The sequence below is a fragment of the Amblyomma mixtum genome, chromosome 1, assembly GCF_055824585.1.
Source record: "Amblyomma mixtum isolate Tamu chromosome 1, ASM5582458v1, whole genome shotgun sequence".
Taxonomy (NCBI): domain Eukaryota; kingdom Metazoa; phylum Arthropoda; class Arachnida; order Ixodida; family Ixodidae; genus Amblyomma; species Amblyomma mixtum.
The window spans coordinates 139,746,500-139,764,952 of NC_143012.1; the positions used below are offsets into that span (position 1 = coordinate 139,746,500).

Sequence of the window (18,453 nt, forward strand, 5' to 3'; positions counted from 1 at the left end):
CCCTAGGCAAAGGTTAGCTATGGCTCTTTTAATCAGCTTGGAGTGCGATGAAACATAAGGCAAAAGCGCTTTCTGAGTTCTGGGTGAGTAACTCCAGCCGATGTGGCCTTCGTTAAAGGTTAGCAATAAGTCTAGGAACCGAATGGCATTGTCACTAGGCATTTCATGCGTAAAATTCAGTGCATTGGCACAGTCATGAAAAACACTGAGCACATTGCTGACGACGGTTGGGAACGAGTCACCAGCTGCAAGCTTAAGAATTATTAAAAAATCGTCCACATATCTGAACACACGTAGAATGTGGTCGTCATTTAGGCTGCGTCGAAGAGAGTTGTCAAACCTAGCCAAAAAAATTTCGCACAACACCGGAGCTACACTGGCACCAATACAAATACCATTCTTTTGTACATACCTTTTGCCTTGAAATTCAACAATAGTGGACGACAGGTAAAACAACAAGAGCTCAATGAAAGAGTCCACACTCAGACCACTCGTATTCTGAAAGGCAATGGCACCACACTGCTCGATGAGCTCGCGCACCGTACACAAGAGTTCAGCATGGGGTATGGAACAGAATAAGTCTTCTATGTCGATTGAAAATGCCGAGTTGGCTCCAGGACAGCCTTCCTTCAGTTCATCAACTACGCTGGCAGAGTTCCGAACGACATAGGGGTCATCCACTGGCAGCGTGTTCAACTGGTGCTGCAAAAATTTACCCACCAGCTTCTGCCAGGATCCTTCCTCGGTTACGATGGCCCGGAACGGGTAATCGAGCTTGTGAGTTTTGATTGAAAAGAACACCTCAAGCTTATCTCGCTCCGCTTTGTTGACCGCCTTCTCCAACCAAGGCAGGTTGAAATCCTTGAGCAGTTCCGACGCTTTTCGTCTCAGGCGTGGAAGTCTTTCCTTCGTTGGGACGAAGTTCTTTGACATGGCATCACCCGCTTTTTAAGGCGAAAGCCTTTAATGATTCATACTGCCGTTAGCAGACGCGTCGGCAGCCGTGTCGACAGACGCGTCGGCAGGATTGTCGACAGACGCGTCGGCAGATTCGTCCGCCTTTCGGCGTCACTGCTTAAAAGGCTCAAGGTTCCAGCATGAATAAAGGCGCATCTAGTGAATGCATGGGCTTCATAAATAAAATAAAAGGAGTAAAGTCAAGAAAAGGAAAATAAAAAGAAAAATAAGAAAATAAACAAAAATAAAAACAAAATAAAAAAGATGTGAAAATAAAAAGTAAACAAAAACAAACAGTGGCCAGGAAACGCTTTCGCCTTGCAGCCAAAGTACCCCCTGAATTTTTATTTTGCAAACGAACCTTTAGGCAGTAAGACAAACCTACCCTCTTTGTCAGATAACAGTAGCCTAAGGTCACTGTCAACAAAATGTTTGACCGCTTTGTCCATTTGTCGCATCCCGCCTCTACCAGACACTGGCTCATACTTTAGAAGGCAGTCAACCGCTTCAGAGAGGCATCTCGACCTTTCTTCCGTGGGAGCCTTATCTGGAATTCTTATCGCACTCCAAGCTGATTAAAAGAGCCATAGCTAACCTTTGCCTAGGGAATGCCTTGCAGAAGAGCTGCCCACATGCAGTGAATGAGAGCTTTCATCAGCAAGTCCGTCGCCTTAGCGATGCGGGTTATCCGGATGACGTGCTGACTCCAGTTGGTGAGTCGATGCTGCAGAAGATTAAAAACCAGAACGCACGGGTGTCCGGAAGTGCTAGACTGGATGGGAGGAAAGTTGAAGTGGTGCCCAATCTTCACGGTGTGTCGCATAACCTGAAGAAAGTGGCACAACGGCACGGCGTGACGGTAGTGTTCTCGGCACCTTGTAAGATGTCTGGTTTATGTGCACGAATTGCGAAGGCCAGTGAGGGGAAGAAGCCCAAGAGCTGCACTGTTAAACATGCTAACAAGTTCGTTGCTTGTTCGACTCGGGTCGTTTACAAGATACCCCTGTCATGTGGTAGAGTGTACATGGGCCAAACTGGCCGATGTGTTAATGACCGGGCACGCGAACATAATAATTCTCTGAAAAAATTCCTCAGATCCAAATACTCTCCCACGTCACTGCAGGAGTTGTAAAAAATGTGTTCCAGGTTTTACCAACATTTCTGTTATCGGAAAAGGGAAAAACAGGGAGGAGAGGGAAATCCTTGAGGCCTTTCATATTAGGCTGCAAGGCAGTGACACATGCATCAGTGCACCGTCCTTGCATCTCACTAGCAAGGAAGTTAATTTCCTAAGCAGAAGTGTGCGCGTGCAAGATTGATAGACATATTATCTGTATTTTGTTGTTTGCCAGTGTTGGAGCGTGTATCCACTCCTCGGTGATCTGCCACTTATGTATCTGTTTGTTTTGTTTGGTGTGTCTGATACGCATGCGTCTTCTGGTGACCTAGGTTGGCCGTTTCTCGATTAAACTTCAGTTGTTAGTCCAGCGTTGTCCTGTGTTCTTCTTCTCCTCGTGTCTCGTTCTTTCGCTGGTGAAGTTATGTCTGATGTACACCAACTAGCCAACATGGGTACCTTGTTACAGCACTCACACAACCGGTCCATACACCTCCCCTCCCTCCACTATCGCCCAGAAATACACGGGATCGCCGATGCCATCACGCACTTCGCCTCCCTTCACCATCGGGTAGGGAAGGGGAGGGATCTTTCGTGTGGGAGGCACGAAAGAGCCCTCCCCTTCCCTACCCGATCGGCCTTAGATGCCACCCTCACAGCATTAAGTCTCTAAGGTATCGGTAGTGCACGCGGGGTCATTGGGGCCGGTCATTCTTTCTCAGTACCCCGCCACTGTCGTCTCCAATGGACCCCCACCCCCCTCCCGCGACGGGACGGGACGGTGGGGTGTGCTCGAAGTGAAGAATGACATTTCTTTGAACGATGCACGCGCACGAAGGCGCCGGGCCGTTCTGGTGTCCATCGCCCCGCGGTAACGATTCGCGCCGGCTAGGCAAAAGAGCGGTGACAGCTTGGGGCTGAAGAGCCGCCACACGATGACACCCCCCCCCCCCCCCTTGTCTTAATCCCCTCGTCTCAACGGACACCAGCCGAGACACAAGCTCGCGACGAACGTCTGGTTCGAAAAGTCTGCAGAATTACTGAGCACTGCCGGACGGAACGGCGCCAGGGCGTCGTTGATGAGGGGGGCAATGACAGCCGGGAGCAACGAAGGCCCGAGTTGTGTGACGCTACTGACCGGGTGTCGGTGAGGCGTCGACTAAACAGCCTTGGGAAGGCTAAGTCGCCTTGGAACGCAGGTCCGAACACGCAGTGGCAGTTACAGCGGTAACTGCCCGTTTAAGCCCCATAATCGTCAATTCCGAGACGACGCCAAAGTCGGGGGTCATCGGGGAAACTGATGGCGCGTGCTCACACGAGTGTGTTTTTGTGTTTGTGTTTACTTTTATTTTTGATATGGGGTGGGTGGTTTACCTTATAGAAGCTGGAGGGCTGGCCATGCCCTTGAAGAACCAATCATGTGGAGAGCACAACATGATTGGAAGCTACGAAATGTGCGCCGGGCCTTTAGGGCTTTAAAACCGGGCCGCGGAGCCGGAAAAAGGGTTCTGGGCTAAGTGCAGGTGCTATGCATCTTCGGCTATGCCGAGTAGGGGCCTCCCCTAGTGTTAGCCAGTTCCGCCTTTTTGTTGTTTCTCTTTTTGCCGCTTAATACGTCTCCAGTGCCCTAACTTGTATATGCTATAAATATCTGTACATAAACTTCAAGTATTCCCTTTATCCCTGCATCGTAACTCATCGCAAGACCGTCTCTGACGGGGCACCCCTGGTGCGAAGAAAAGCTTTAGTTTTCAAGTTAAACAAACCGTCTCTGGCGGGGCACCTCTGGTGCGAGGAAGGAAGAGAACCTGAACATTACTAAGCCCACGACCGGTGACCCTTCAGTGGATCCCTCGTCACATGGGCATTCCCGGCAATGAACTGACTCACCAGCTTTCCTGCGATACTATACACCGGGCGCCGGGGATCCAATGGACGAGCCCACCGACGGAGCAGGTGGTCAGGGCTTACAAACACTGTCGACGAATACTGCACGCAGCAAAAATTGGACTTAGCTAATTTACCACCCCCACACCCATCCTTATCGATCCGTGAAGCTTCGCCGAATACAGTTTAATCTCTTACGTACACCAGCTAAACTTATCTGTCCCTTTACACTTCCACACCTCAGTGCCCAAGCTGTCCACACACATATGCAGACATACAGGTAGAACACTGCCTTACACAGTGCCACTCAGCCTTCCAGTCCCCCGCCTATCTTTTTCTCTCACCCCAACCGTGGCCCATCTGGCTCGCCTTCTTCGATCTGAAACTGCAACACGCCCTCGTTACCTTGGCCCATGACCTATTAAACGCCTAAAGTAAACGCTGTTTTAATAAAAGTGTTGCACCACCACCACCACCTCCTATAGTGCCGTTTGTGTTCCCCAGTTCGGTCGTTCTGCGAGACAGCAGAACATCTGTATATTGACATCAACTGCATGGTGCCCGAAGGCTTTTCGTCGTGTCTCGGCGGCAGTGCAGACACCTTGCGTGAACTAATTCGCTCCGTTGTCCGGGAGGAACTGCAACGGATCCATCTGCCTCAGGTTGCACCTGCGCCGCTGGCAGCACTGTCCGAAGTTGTCAGGGACGAGGTGCGACAGGCTGCGCAGGCACCTCCTGTCCCCGAAGCGCCATCTCGGTTCGATGACCGACCCACGTACGCATCTGTTGTACGTCGCACGACAGGCTACGGTCCCATTACCCCAACGCCTGGCGTGAGCAACATCGGCACATGTCACGCAAGCGTGCCTGGCTACGGTGTGACCCCGTCGACCTCCGTGAGTAACATCGCCACGTATTCTGCAACCGCATCTGCTACAGCTGGGCCACGCCCTCGCAAGTCGGATTTGTGGCGTACACCGGACCGCAGGCCTCTCTGCTACCACTGTGGGGAGGGAGCCTGGTCACCTCTACCGCGCCTGTCCGTACCGCCAAGTGGGCCTTCGCGGTTTCCATCCCGACGCACCCTGCCCTCAGAACGGCGAACGACCGCATGAGATTGCACAGCATCTCTGGGCACGCCAGAACCCTGCCTACTCTGGAAGGCGCGAGTCCCGTTCCCCTTCGCCTCTCCGTTATCGCTCTTCCAGCCCTGGCCGCCAGAGTAGCTCTGCTGGCCGTCGCTCGCCGAGTCCGCGTCGGGAAAACTAACACCAGCGACCTCTGGAGGCAAGGCCGCTGACGTCGGGACGTGTCAAGATCCTCCATCGCGGAACCCTCGAGCCGACGATACCCGGACAGAGAGAGGCAGCGACAGTATCAGATACGCTGCATCCGATTTGCGTGTGACAATTGATGGCACTGACATTACCGCGCTGCTCGATACCGGTGCTGATTACTCTGTTATGAGCCGTGCCTTCGCTGGAGAACTTAAGAAGGTTCTGACACCGTGGACGGGGACCCCCATTCGCACCGCTGGTGGCCACCTAATTTCCCCTGTGGGCAAGTGCACGGCTAGAGTTGGGATTAGTGGTTTTACGTACGTTGGTGAATTTGTCGTACTCCCCGAGTGTTCCAGAGACTTGATTCTGGGGATCGACTTCCTGCAGTCGAACGGCGCTGTGATTGACTTTCAGGAGGCACGTGTCACGTTCTCGACCAAACAGGCCGTGGCGCGCTTTGACTCCCGCGATCCCTGCAGCAACGCTCTGCGCATTGTCGAGAACGACGTCACGGTGCCGCCGCGGTGCAGTGTTCTGGTGCTCGTGCGGAACGACCTCTTTCATGACTACGAGGGCCTAGCGGACAGCCATAGTCCACTGCTGCTTAAGCGGGGACTTGCCGTTGCAAGAGGTCTCGTCCAACTACGTGACGGCCGCACCCACGTCCTCCTGACTAACTTTGCCAACGAATATCAGCACCTGGCCAAAGGCATGGCTATTGCCTTCCTCCACGACGTTGCTGAGGTTCCAGGTTTGTGCACCGTGGGAGGACCCTCTCCGGAGTATGCTGGCCCACATCACGTTCTTCAGTCAGTCAGAATAAATCCTGCCTTGCCGTCGGTTCAGAGGGATCTTCTGTCGGCCCTCTTGGCAGAATTTGCGGACTGTTTCGCTACGTGCTCGAAGGTCGGCCGAACTCCACTCGCCAAGCATCGTATCATCACTGACGAGACTACGCGACCCGTCTGCCAGCGCCCATATCGTGTTTCCCCGGTGGAGAGAGAAGCCATTCAGAATCAGGTTGCCGAGATGCTTGCAGACGATGTCATTCAGCCGTCCACCAGTCCGTGGGCATCGCCTGTGGTTCTTGTCAAAAAGAAGGACAATACTCTGCGTTTCTGCGTGGACTACAGGAAACTTAACAGCGTGACCAAAAAGGACGTTTACCCGCTGCCCAGGATAGATGACGCGCTCGACCGATTGCGGAACGCCAGATACTTCTCGTCATTGGATCTTAAAAGCGTGTACTGGCAAATCGAAGTGGACGAGAGAGACCGGGAGAAGACGGCTTTCGTGACGCCTGACGGCCTCTATGAGTTTAAAGTGCTCCCATTTGGTCTGTGCTCAGCACCGGCTACTTTCCAACGCATGATGGACACTGTCCTCTCCGGCTTGAAATGGCAGTCCTGCCTGGTGTACCTGGACGATGTCGTTATATTTTCGCCCACCTTTGACCAACACTTGGAGCGGTTGCGCATTGTGCTACAAGCGCTCAAATCCGCGCAACTCACCATCAAAGCCGAGAAATGCCATTTTGGCTTTGAGGAACTTCGCTTTCTTGGTCACGTTGTCAGGGCACAAGGTGTTCGCCCGGACCCTGACAAGACTGCTGCCGTCTCAGGTTTTCCACGCCCAACTGACAAGAAGGCCGTTCGCCGGTTTTTAGGCCTGTGCTCCTATTATAGGCGCTTTATTCAAGATTTCTCGAAAATCGCGGAACCGCTGAACGCACTGACCCGTGACGACACGCCCTTCCTCTGGGGGACCGACCAAGAGGCTGCATTTGTCGAGCTTCGCAGCCGTCTGCAAAGCACTCCGATACTCGGCCATTTCGACGAGCATGCTGCCACGGACATCCACACTGACGCCAGCAATGTTGGCCTTGGTGCAGTACTGATCCAGTGGCAAGACGGTGCAGAACGGGTCATCAGTTATGCTAGTCGGACACTTACGCGCTCCGAGACCAATTATTCAACGACGGAGAAAGAATGTCTTGCAGTGATATGGGCCATCTGCAAGTTCCGACCGTACCTCTACGGACGACCCTTCCGTGTGGTAAGCGACCACCACTCCTTATGCTGGCTGGCCAGCCTCAAAGACCCCTCAGGACGCTTGGCTAGATGGAGCTTACGCTTGCAAGAATACGACTTAACAGTAGTTTACAAGTCTGGCCGCAAGCATCAGGATGCGGATTGTCTGTCGCGCGCGCCTATCCCAATCAATACCGAAGAAACCACCGATGATTTTCCTTTCCTGGGCTCTGTTAGTACCACCCAAATGGCGCAGCTTCAGAGGGCGGACACGGAGTTGGCGCCGCTCATCGATTACCTCGAAGGCAGTGAAGCTCCCATTCCGCGTGTTTTTCTTCGAGGGCTTCACACCTTCACTTTACGGTCTGGTGTTCTCTACAAACGCAACTTTGCCAACAGCGAAGAAGTGTTCCTACTAGTCGTACCATCACAGCTGCGGTCTGAGATCTTGAGTGCCTGTCATGATGCACCATCCGCCGGCCACCTTGGAGTCAGCCGTACACTCGCGCGGATTAGACAAAAGTATTATTGGCCCAGGTTACTCCCATCGGTGCGGGCCTACGTCAAAACATGCCGTGAATGCCAACGTCGGAAGACTCCTCCATTGAAACCGGCCGGATTTCTTCACCCCGTCGATCCACCGAAGACCCCTTTCCTTCAAGTGGGCATGGACCTCCTTGGCCCATTTCCGAAGTCTGCGTCTGGAAAGCGTTGGATAGTCGTTGCGACTGACTACCTCACACGGTACGCTGAGACCACGTCTCTTGCCAAGGGCACTGCTGCTGAAGTGGCGCAGTTCTTCGTCCACAACATTGTCTTGCGTCATGGAGCACCCGCCGTTGTTATTACTGACCGGGGAACTGCTTTTACGGCCCGCTTAACCCAGTCCGTGATGACTCTGACGCACACGAGCCACCGACGTGCTACGGCGTATCACCCGCAGACAAACGGGTTGGTAGAGCGACTCAACCGCACACTAGCCGACATGCTATCAATGTACGTTGACGTCGAGCATCGAACTTGGGACGCCATTCTGCCGTACGTAACGTTTGCGTACAACACCGCCCTGCAGGAAACAACCCGACTGACCCCCTTTCAGCTTGTCTTCGGTCGCCAGGTGACCACTCCGTTGGATGCTATGTTGCCCGTCGACCCTTACTGCGACTCTGACGCTGACATCGACGTAGATACCTTCGTTCAGCGTGCTGAGGAAGCGCGTCAACTGGCCCGCCTGCGCATCCACCGTCAACAGGAGGCTGACGCCACTAAGTACAACTGTGGACGCCGTTTCGTCAGTTATGCTCCCGGCGACCTTGTGTGGATTTGGATACCTGTTCGTCGCCGCGGGCTCTCTGAAAAGCTGCTGCGCCGATACTTCGGCCCTTACGAAGTAGTGCGCCGCATCAGTGATGTGACTTATGCAGTTGCTCCCGCCCCGACAGCTTGTTCATCGCGCCGGTCGCACCGAACTGAAGTCGTACACGTTGTTCGCATGAAGCCTTACCACGACCGGCTACCTGACTGAACTGCGGTCCACTGCAGCTGTGTTCTACCCTTTCGCTGACTTTTCACTCCCAGCCGCATCGTGTCGATGCTGCAGAAGAGGGGGGCAGTGATACATGCATTCGAAGAAGAGACAGAAGTAGCGCATGCGCTAGAAGAGGAAGAAGTTAGTTGGCTCTCTCGCGCGCGCTCGAACCACTAGGTGACCGCCGCAGGTTTTTCGTCTCTGCGCGGGTGTTCTTTTTGGCGTTGCACGCTACAATATATATCTGTCCATATATATATAAACTGTCTGCACGAATTGTTGCTGCATCAATATTTCTCCTCTGGTTATATTATTTTTCTCTTTTATTTGTAACCTTTTTGCCTTTCCTGCTGGTTCACATCCATGATGAGCTCGAGCCACTTCCAAAATTGTTTTATACCTACCACGGGCAGCCTAACCGCGGTTGGCCGTTATCACACAGCTCGCCACCGTTCTCGGTCACGGCAACCAAGGGTCCCTTGGGTAAACTAACTGACGCAGTGATCGGCAGAGTGGAGCTGTATTTCGCAGATACCTTAGTTATTTACAAGGCAGCGTACAACGCAGAGTGACGACGCTGTGGGCACCGCCGCGCCTCCCGAAAGCCGTCCACGCCAATGCAACACCTTCTCTACGGCAGATCCCTGGCGCTAGCGTCAGAAAAGCGTTCCAAGAGAAATTTTTCTCGAACAAAATAAGCTCTGGGATAAAGGAATGTCGAAAATGAAACCTTCTTGAGGATTGCTGAGCCGTACCGATTTGGTGGTAGGAGCGATAGCTGCGATACAAGCTAGTTTCTGTTCGCGGTCGCAAAGCAGCTGCATGAAAAGGTGGTTTCGACCCAGGCCGCCGCGGTTGAATTTCAATGGAGGTGAAATTCCAGAGGCCCGTGTACTGCGCGATGTCAGTGCACGTTAAAGAACCCCAGGTGGTCGAAATTTCCGGAGCCCTTCACAACGGCACTCCTCACAGCCTTAGCCGCTTTGGGACGTTAAACCCCCATTAACCACAAACCGTAAACCGAAACAGGCCTAAGGCGTTGCTGAAATCGATCATGTCTTTCTTTTAATATGATACGATGGGGTTGTCAGTAAGGCGCCGTCCGTTGCAGTCGCTTAAATGAGCAAAAAGCCGTAGGCCTAGCGGCGACCACGTAGTAGTTTTCTCCGTCGTCGTCTGCGCTCGCGGACGGCACCACTGCGGTCAGCTGACGGAATCCGGTGCTGCGAGCGTTGCGAACTTGTTGCCTACTTCCCTGATGCGGCAGGGACCGAGCCTTTTTCGACGTTACAGCGCTAGAATGCATAGCTTGAGCACCGTGGGATGGTGCTTCAATACGCTGTTGTCACGCCCTACAGCCGTGAACCCACTCCAACTCGCCCAGTTTAGCATTCCGCCGCAGTTCTAGATAGAATGCCTTCGGGTGCAAGTGGGCACCTAAAATGCTTTACCTCGCGCGACTCGTGTAAGCATGCCGGCGATTTGAGTTCTATCATGCTTACAAGCGTTAAAATAATTAGTAGAGAGGAGAGCCAGACAAGTCGGTACATGATTCTAAAAAGAAAACCGGCCCAAAGGACGGAGGCACAGAACAGGAACACAGGACGAGACTCGTCGTCCTGTGTTCCTGTTCTGTGTCTCCGTCCTTGGCGCTGGTGTTCTTTCTAGATTTACAAGAGGTTCGTGCTCCGTTTTTTTGTTGCAGTAGCGACTGCAATAGTGTTTCGACGCGATTTCTTTTTTTTTTCTCCGGTGATTTGTACATGCACTCGTGCAAAATGTACGCACCAGCTGAGATTTACGATACGCGCAAATGTGGCGACTTCACTTTCGCTGTAGACACTCCACAGCGTCGTTGGTCGCGCAGTTTTCTGAGGCCGTTGAAGGCTCGAACATGTACGGGAAGAGTCCAAGCTATTCAGCATTGTTTGAATGATCCACAAATTCCTAAATAGACTAGGCAATTCTCCTGAAGGAATGAGCTACCCAGCATCACAGTCGTCTCCAGCCGGCCCTTACAAAAACTTATTTAGACATTCTAGAGGCTGTCCATAGACTTCTGTCTATCAAGTCTATAGACTATCTATAGACGAATTATAAAGAATAGTCTATAGGCAATACAAATGCTATAGATAGTCTATAGACAATTTATAGATTTATGGCCATACACTTTTTGTAGACTTTTGTCTATAGACTATGGACTATGTATAGACAAAAATAAATATCTATAGGAGGGCAATAGAGTCTATGATAAGTCTATAGAGTGTCTATAGACCATTTTTATAAGTGGGAGATCCTGCGGCTGACGTCATGACAGTCCCGCCCAACCGCGGGCAACAATGGTGTCCGCTCGGAGCCCTGAGGCGCTTTTTACTGTAAAAAACAGTTGTTTCCGTTTATTTCCGCTCTCTTTAAAGGAGTTATTCTAGTTAAACGTGTTAAAATTATAAAATGCCTCAGGGAACTAAATGTTTCGAATAGTGTCTCAGCTTCCTTTGATTTGAATTGATTTATTTACCTCTAATTCAATTCATTTTATTTAATGAATTAAAATGCATGGCTATATGGCTAAACCAACGCTATAACAGATTTTGGTTTAAAAAAGGACTAAAAACATGGATTTACATTACGCTGACGCACCGTGCTCGTGCTCAGGTATGAAGAGAGCATGCGGGAGCTGATAAGATAGCGGAAACGCTAAAGTGTTCATCTGCGCTTCGTGAGCACAACATCGTGGTGGTCCGCAACGAGGAAGAAACTGGAGCCCATCGGTGTGGCTTCTCTGCCGACGGCGCCTTCGGGTGCAGCGATGTTCAGCCTCTGCACAAGCCGCACGAGCACGTAGAAGATGTCCGCCTGGGCGAGCTTCTCCCCGGGACACGTCCGCGGGCCGAGGCCGAAGCTGAGCAGGGGCGGCAGTTGGTCCTTGGCGGCCATCTTGCCCGTCACCGGGTCCAGGAACCTCTCCGGCTTGAACACGTCGGGGTCCGGCCAGATCTTGGGGTCGTGGTTAACGCTATATATGTTGTACAAGAGCCTGGTGTCTTTCGAGATCGCAACGTGGCCTGCAAGGAAGAAAAACATTGCCCAGTGTTTGTGCCCTGTTGCGTAATGCACTAAACTGAGCGAAAGCTGTCGCCGCGCTGCTGGCTTTCTTTTGCTAATGCCTTAGACCTGCGCACATTTTGGCAACCCTGGGCCACCCCTATGATCACTACGAGCGCACGGTGACCTGAGGGGCGCTAGTGTCGTGATAAAAAGTGACAGGTCACGAGACCGCATGTTGACGGGTTGCGCTGGGAAGGGCTTCGTGCGAGAGCTTTCAATGTAAAAAGAAAATGACGACACCGGTTGTTGGGACAGATAATGCAGAACCGTGATGCCGACCATAATTTTCGTGGCCACTGGTGGGTTGGTACAGAACTATAATGAAAGTTGAATGGAGATTGCACACAAATAGTAATGCGGAAAATCAGCGCTAGCCGGCACACGATAACGATTACACACCGAAAAATGCTGCTGTAGTGAGCTCAGACTGCAATGAAGTGATTCTGCCTACATGCGAGTGCGATTACGCCGCTAGCAGCGATGCTGCCGGAGCCTCACGCTTACGACCTCGGGCAGCTTGCATACGCGCAGCTTATACTCGCAGCATCAGTGGCCCGAAGCTTCTACCCGGCGTTGGTCTTCTGTCCGACTGACTGACGCGAAGCCTTCCCCTCGAGCTCCGCGCTGGGACTGGCTGCCTTCGTCAGCGCTCCCCGCCGTCAATGTGGGGCGCGGCGCCCTCACCCCTGAACGCTACTCGGACGCGGAGCTGAATTTCTTCATCCTTTCTTTGCGAAACTTCACCAACGCATCCGTGAAGGTCCAAGGATCCGTTTGACACATTCGGAGGCCGATTCCGTCCACTTTCAACTATTTTGGTCCATTTTTCTGCTGCTCCACGCCGCCGACGCGCCAGACCTGCGGCCGTCGCGGCACGGCTTTCGCCGCCTGCGCCGCTGCCGTTCGCAGACCTCCAAGGAGTCAGTACGGCCTGCCAAGTAGATGGCGTCTCCATAACCCCTGCTGAGCTTGCAGCCGACTCACACTGGGTGCGTGCCGTGAAGGCACACCGTGTAGCCGCGGCACATCAGCCCAGCGTCTCGTCACCGCCTGCTTCGAACGCATCCACGACCTCTCCTCCACCGTCCAACACCACCTCCTGTACTGCCACTCTACGTCGTCACGCTCCCCTCCCTCGTCTCCCAGCGGAAGAGTTCAAAATCGTCTTCAGACCGGTAGTGGGGCACTACCTCCAACGGAGCCCTGCTTGCAAGTCCTCTGTACCCTTGGCAACATCGACTACGCCACCGCCCGCACCACCGACCGTGCACGGATCCATCCGTACAATAACTAGCTCTTTCACTGTCAGCACCCCATCTGAGCTCCGCGCTCGTCTCTACCTCCGGGTCTCGGAACTCCGCTTGGGTCCCATTCTTTACCCCTTCGTGCCTACATAGCGGCACCCGACAACGCACTCCGTGGCATCATATACATCATATATATCGTGGACTCCCAAACTCAGGAAGAAATTGCCCAAGACCTCCAATCCATGAATGTCAAACCCCCTACGCCATCGCCGACGCGCGTGAGATGGGACGCTCTAAATCAATCCTCATCACCTTCGTCGGTACCACTCCCCCAGCACCATCGTCTTTCACTGCGGGATCCACCGATGCCACCCGTCCCGCCCTAAAGCTGAGGCCTGCATTAACTGCTGGGCTCCAGGCCACCGCGCGGACGTCTGCACGAAGCCCAAGTCTTCCCTCTGCCACCGCTGTGGAGAGGCCCACAAGGCAGTCGAACCTCCGACCTGCGTCCCCTGCTACATCCTGTGCTAGGGGGACCGCATCACGGGCTCGCGCTCGTGCAGGCATCGATTCGACCGGAACGGCCCGTCGTCACCTGCAGCCACTTCCAAGATCCAACCTCCCCCAACAACGGCTCCCACCGGGCCCATCCTCAAGACCTCCCGGCCTTCCTGCCCCCGCCAATGCTCTGCCTCCCGTGGTGCACAGTCTGCCAGCCGCCACTGCCCAAGCCCGAGGCGTCCACCGCTCCCGCCTCCACCAGCGTATCACCGGTAAGCTGGAAATCGCAGCCCCATACGCCGGACCCCAAGACCACGGCCCTCGAGGCCATTACCGCTGCTCAGCAGCTCCATATTAAGGATCTTTCACGTCAGCTGCCGGTCGCGCTAGCGCATCTGTCCTCTCCCGCTCCTCCTTCTCCTACTTCTACATCAGCTCCCGGAACCCTACAACCGCCGCCTCCGCCGGCACCAGCTGAGGAGCCGATGAACACGGCACCCTCGGATGCGTCATCGCGTGCCTCCTCTCCCAACCGCTGCCCCCCCCCCCCCCCCCCCCCGCACAGACGCCGATCCCCCTTCTCCGACGCCGTCGCGGCCGAGCGGGGCGTTATCCGCCACACAGCGTCTTTCTTGGAGGCGTTTGAGCAGCGCATCATGGCTCGCTTCGCGCAACTTGAGGAACGCGTCGCCAGTATCGACACCCGAGTGGCCGCCATTGAATCTAACTTCACCGCTCTAGACACCAGAGTCGTGGCCCTAGAAACCCGCCAGAGCGCGTCTGAGGCCACCCTCGGGCACCTCTCGCTACCTACCCCACCAAACCCTGCACTTTAACTCTGAGAACCTCGCCATCCATCATGGCCAGACACCCCCCGCACCTTAATCTCTGGCATTGGAACCATCGTTGGTTCGGCGGCAAACGGAGCACCCTGCAGCTGCACCTCCAGAACATCCCTCCTGACACTCTCCCCGGCGTCCTAGCACACTAAGAACACCTAGCTCCCGTGAAGCTGCGCGACTACACCTCCGAGGCCCAACCAAGCGTTACAACGCTGGTGCACCGCAAACTGACTGCCGTGCTGCTCCAACTGGGCGTTTCGGAATGTTCCCATCTCCTCCTTGATACCCTTCCCAGCTTTCGCACTGAGGCAAGCCTCTTCGTTCACAATGTGTACAGCCCTCCCAAAGCCCCTTCAACCCTTCCCCTTCTCGTCTTCCGCAAAGCGCTCGCCTGCGCTGGCAGCAACGCCCTGGTCACTCTGGGAGACTTTAGTGCACCCCATACCGGCTGGAATTACTCCAAGAACACCCGCAAGGGCCACTCACTTTTGGCTTTCATCCAGAACGAATGCCTTTCTGTCGTTAATGACTTCGTTTGCCTCATCAGGATCAGATCCAGTGCCCAACGAGACACCAATGCAGACCTTGCCCTCGCCAAAAATGCTACCGATCCCATGGCTAATACAGGGGTCTCCCTCGGTAGCGATCACTAAGTCCTCTGCACCACTTTTCCCTCCCCCTCTCTAGCTCGTTCTTCTCCTCGTCTGACTCAGATAGTTGACTGGGACCGCTTTCGCTTCATTCGTCTCTCTGTTTCCTCATCTATTCCTATAACTGATCTCTCGGCCTGGACTGAGTCGATGAAGCAGTGTGGACGTTCGCACTGCCACCTCGGCACTCCCTGCAGCACCCAACTCCACTACGGCAGACAGCCGTCTGCTGCACCTTTGGGAAGCTTATCACGCTGTCCACCGCCGCTGGCAGGCCCAGAAACACAATCTCCGCCTGTTGCTCCGTTTGGCCCAGCTCGCGTCGGACATGGAGGAGCACTGCTACACTCTTCTTCGGCAACAGTGGGGCCAGACCTGCGATCGCATGGCCGGCAATCTCGGCCTCCGCGACACGTGGTCGCTCCTCAGGGTGCTACTATACCCTACGCACACCAAAGCTCCACAGCGCAAGGATATCTCCCACCTCCTTCACTCCTCCTCACTCTCCGATTCTGACTTCCTCGTGGCTCTCAGGAACCGCTGCCTCTGTACCGACTCCCCTACTCCTCTTCCTACCTACTCCGGCTTTCTCAACCCCGATCTTGATGCGGATATCTCCCCGGGCGAGGTTCATTCATTCATTCATTCATTCATTCATTCATTCATTCATTCATTCATTCATTCATTCATTCATTCATTCATTCATTCATTCATTCATTCATTTTATTTCTACTTTTGCCATCATTAACGAAGCACTCAGAAACCTAGATACCCCCTCCCTCGAAGCTCTTACTAACCTTATCAATACACATTTGTAGGCTGGCACTCTTCCCTCCTCGTGGACCTATGGACGTGTCTCTTTCATCCCCAAACCCGGCAGACTTATTGTACTAGAGCACCTCCGCCCCATCTCTCTCACATCCTGTCTCGGAAAGCTGTTCGAGCACATCATCCTGGCCCACCTGCAGGCTTATCTGGATGACCACGACATGTTTCCGGACTCCATGTTCGGCTTTCGTCCCCAATTGTCCGTCCAGGATGCCTTGCTCCAGCTTTCCGAGTAAGTCCTACACCACTCCAACCACAAACGCACTCGAGCGATCCTGGTGCTGGACCTTACCAATGCATTCGACAATGTACATCATACTGCCACTCTGGTCGCTCTCTCCTCCCTCCATGTCGGACCCCGTGTCCATGCTTTCATCACCACTTCCCTCGCCCACCTCACGGCCGAAATCTCGTACGGCCTACTTTCTTCTTCTTTCTCCCTTGGAAACAAGGGTACCCCCCAAGGTTCTGTCTTGTCCGCGGTTCTTTTCATCATAACCCTCTTCCCGCTGGCACATGCTCTGCGCACTATTCCAGCTCTATCTCATGCTTTCTACGTCGATGACATAACCCTCTGGGTATGATCATGGAAGACAGTTGGGCTAGTTGGTGTGTATTCGTCGCAGTCACTAACGAACCCTCTGGGTGACCACCGGCAATCTTGGAGATGTGGAGACCACTCTCCAGGCGGGTGTGGACGCAGTGGTGACACGCCCGGGCTGTCGGGTTGAGCTGCTCCCTGCCAAAATCGGAACTTTTGCTCCTTCTGCCTTGGGGGTGGCCCCCATGTCGCCCTCTCCTGGAAGGCACACCCATTCCTCTTGTCTCTAGCCTCCGCATCCTTGGACTATTTCTTCAGTCTAATGGCAAGCACACCACCCTCATCACTCGACTCACAAACACTGTACACCAGACCATCTGCCTCATCTGCCTCATACGCCGCATTGTCAACCGCCACGTCAGCATGTGCGAACATGACGTCCGCTGCTTGGTCCAGGCCTTTGTTCTAAGCAGCTTCATCTATTCACTTTCTTATCTCTTCCTTTCTCGCATCGAGGAGGACAAAGTGAACAGCCTCATTCGCCAGGCGTATAAGTCGGCCCTATCCCTTCCCACATCTACCTCGACGGCTCGGCTACTGTCCATGGGCACCCACAACTACCTTACGGAGCTGACGGAGGCCCATAGTACGGCCCAGCTTCTTTCCCGCACCCACCCGGGTCGCGCACTTCTCTCAATTCTTACGCTCTCCTCTCTTATCCCCCTTCCTACCTCACTGCCCATCCCTTCTCACGTCTCCTCCTTCCTAACCGTTCATCTCCTCCCTAAGAATATGCGTCCTGAACGCCACCCCTCCCGCACAGCAGCGCGAGCCTCCGCGCTCTGGCGCGAGTACGGTCGGAAACGTGCCGTGGCTAAAGTGGATGCAGCCTCGTACAGCCGCTACCCAGCCCACACCCTTGCAGTCACTGACAACTCTCTCCAACCCACTCTTGCTGCCTCGTTGGACACCTCAACCGCGCCTTGAGGGAATGGAGGAAGGTTGGAGTGAAAGAAGAAAGAGAGAAAGGGGTGCCGTAGTGGAGGTCTCCGGAATAATTTCGACCACCTGGGGATCTTAACGGAGCATTTTGCAGGCGAAACGCTGCCGCCGCGGTCGAGTCAGTAGTTGATCACTGAGCCACCCACAACCTCGCACGGATCATCGCCACAAGGTACGCATTCCATACTGCCGAAGCAATCCGTACTTCAACTCATTTATACCCAAGACGGCGAGCGATTGGAACCACCTGCCCACCTTGGTTGCCGATATTTCTGACACCTGTTTATTTAAAAATGCCGCGGAAAACTATGTGTTTGACTAGGCTGTTTTGTTACCTATTCTGATATATATTTTGTTCAAGCTTACGTTTTTTCTTTCTTTGCTGTATTACATTACATTTTGCATTTACTTTTTGTTTTCATTTTGCTGCATTGTCTATACTTTTTTAACCACTCCCTTCTGTAACGCCCCACTGGGGCCCTGAAGGTATTGTAATAAATAATAAATAAATAAATAAACTGCGGGTTTTGGAGTCAGCCATGAAGCTCTGCACAGACGCAGAACAGTGCCGTGAGGGAAATGATGAAGTAGAGAGTGAAATAAGGAAGGGAGAAAGAGGTGGCAATCTGGAAGACTCTTGAGTCACTGGACAGAGGGCTTCACCGGACAAGCAGCGGCACTTCTTTCTCTACATTCATCTGTCGCTCCCAATTTACTTCAACCCCCCCCCTCCCCCCATCCTCGGCTCCTGTTCTGTGTCGTTCCTTCCCACGATGCTCTCGCCGAGGCAGCTGCGGCTGCGCCACTTTCTTTCCTCAAAAGATGCAGCTGTGGAGTTAAGTGCCGCTTTGACGAGGCGCGATGAAGAGGAGTCCACGACAGTTGTTCGCGAAAAGTGTGCGCCGTAGGGTGCTCGCAGATTCGCCATGGCGGCG

At 53.6% G+C, this 18,453-nt stretch overlaps 1 protein-coding gene across 3 annotated transcripts in view; it reads right to left on the reverse strand.

Annotated features, from left to right (window-relative positions):
• Positions 1-11,240: 11,240 nt before the first annotated feature.
• The window catches only part of LOC149367737 (steroid 17-alpha-hydroxylase/17,20 lyase-like), a 64,026-nt gene continuing 56,813 nt past the window's right edge, over positions 11,241-18,453 (reverse strand). Inside the window, exon 10 of one of the 3 annotated variants that reach the window (XM_089567405.1) lies at positions 11,241-11,864. In XM_089567405.1, the coding sequence (XP_089423531.1) occupies positions 11,506-11,864 (359 nt within the window). In that variant the 3' untranslated portion in view covers positions 11,241-11,505. The remainder of the gene's footprint in view (positions 11,865-18,453) is intronic. The other 2 variants (XM_089567404.1, XM_089567403.1) reach the window with 2 other exon arrangements.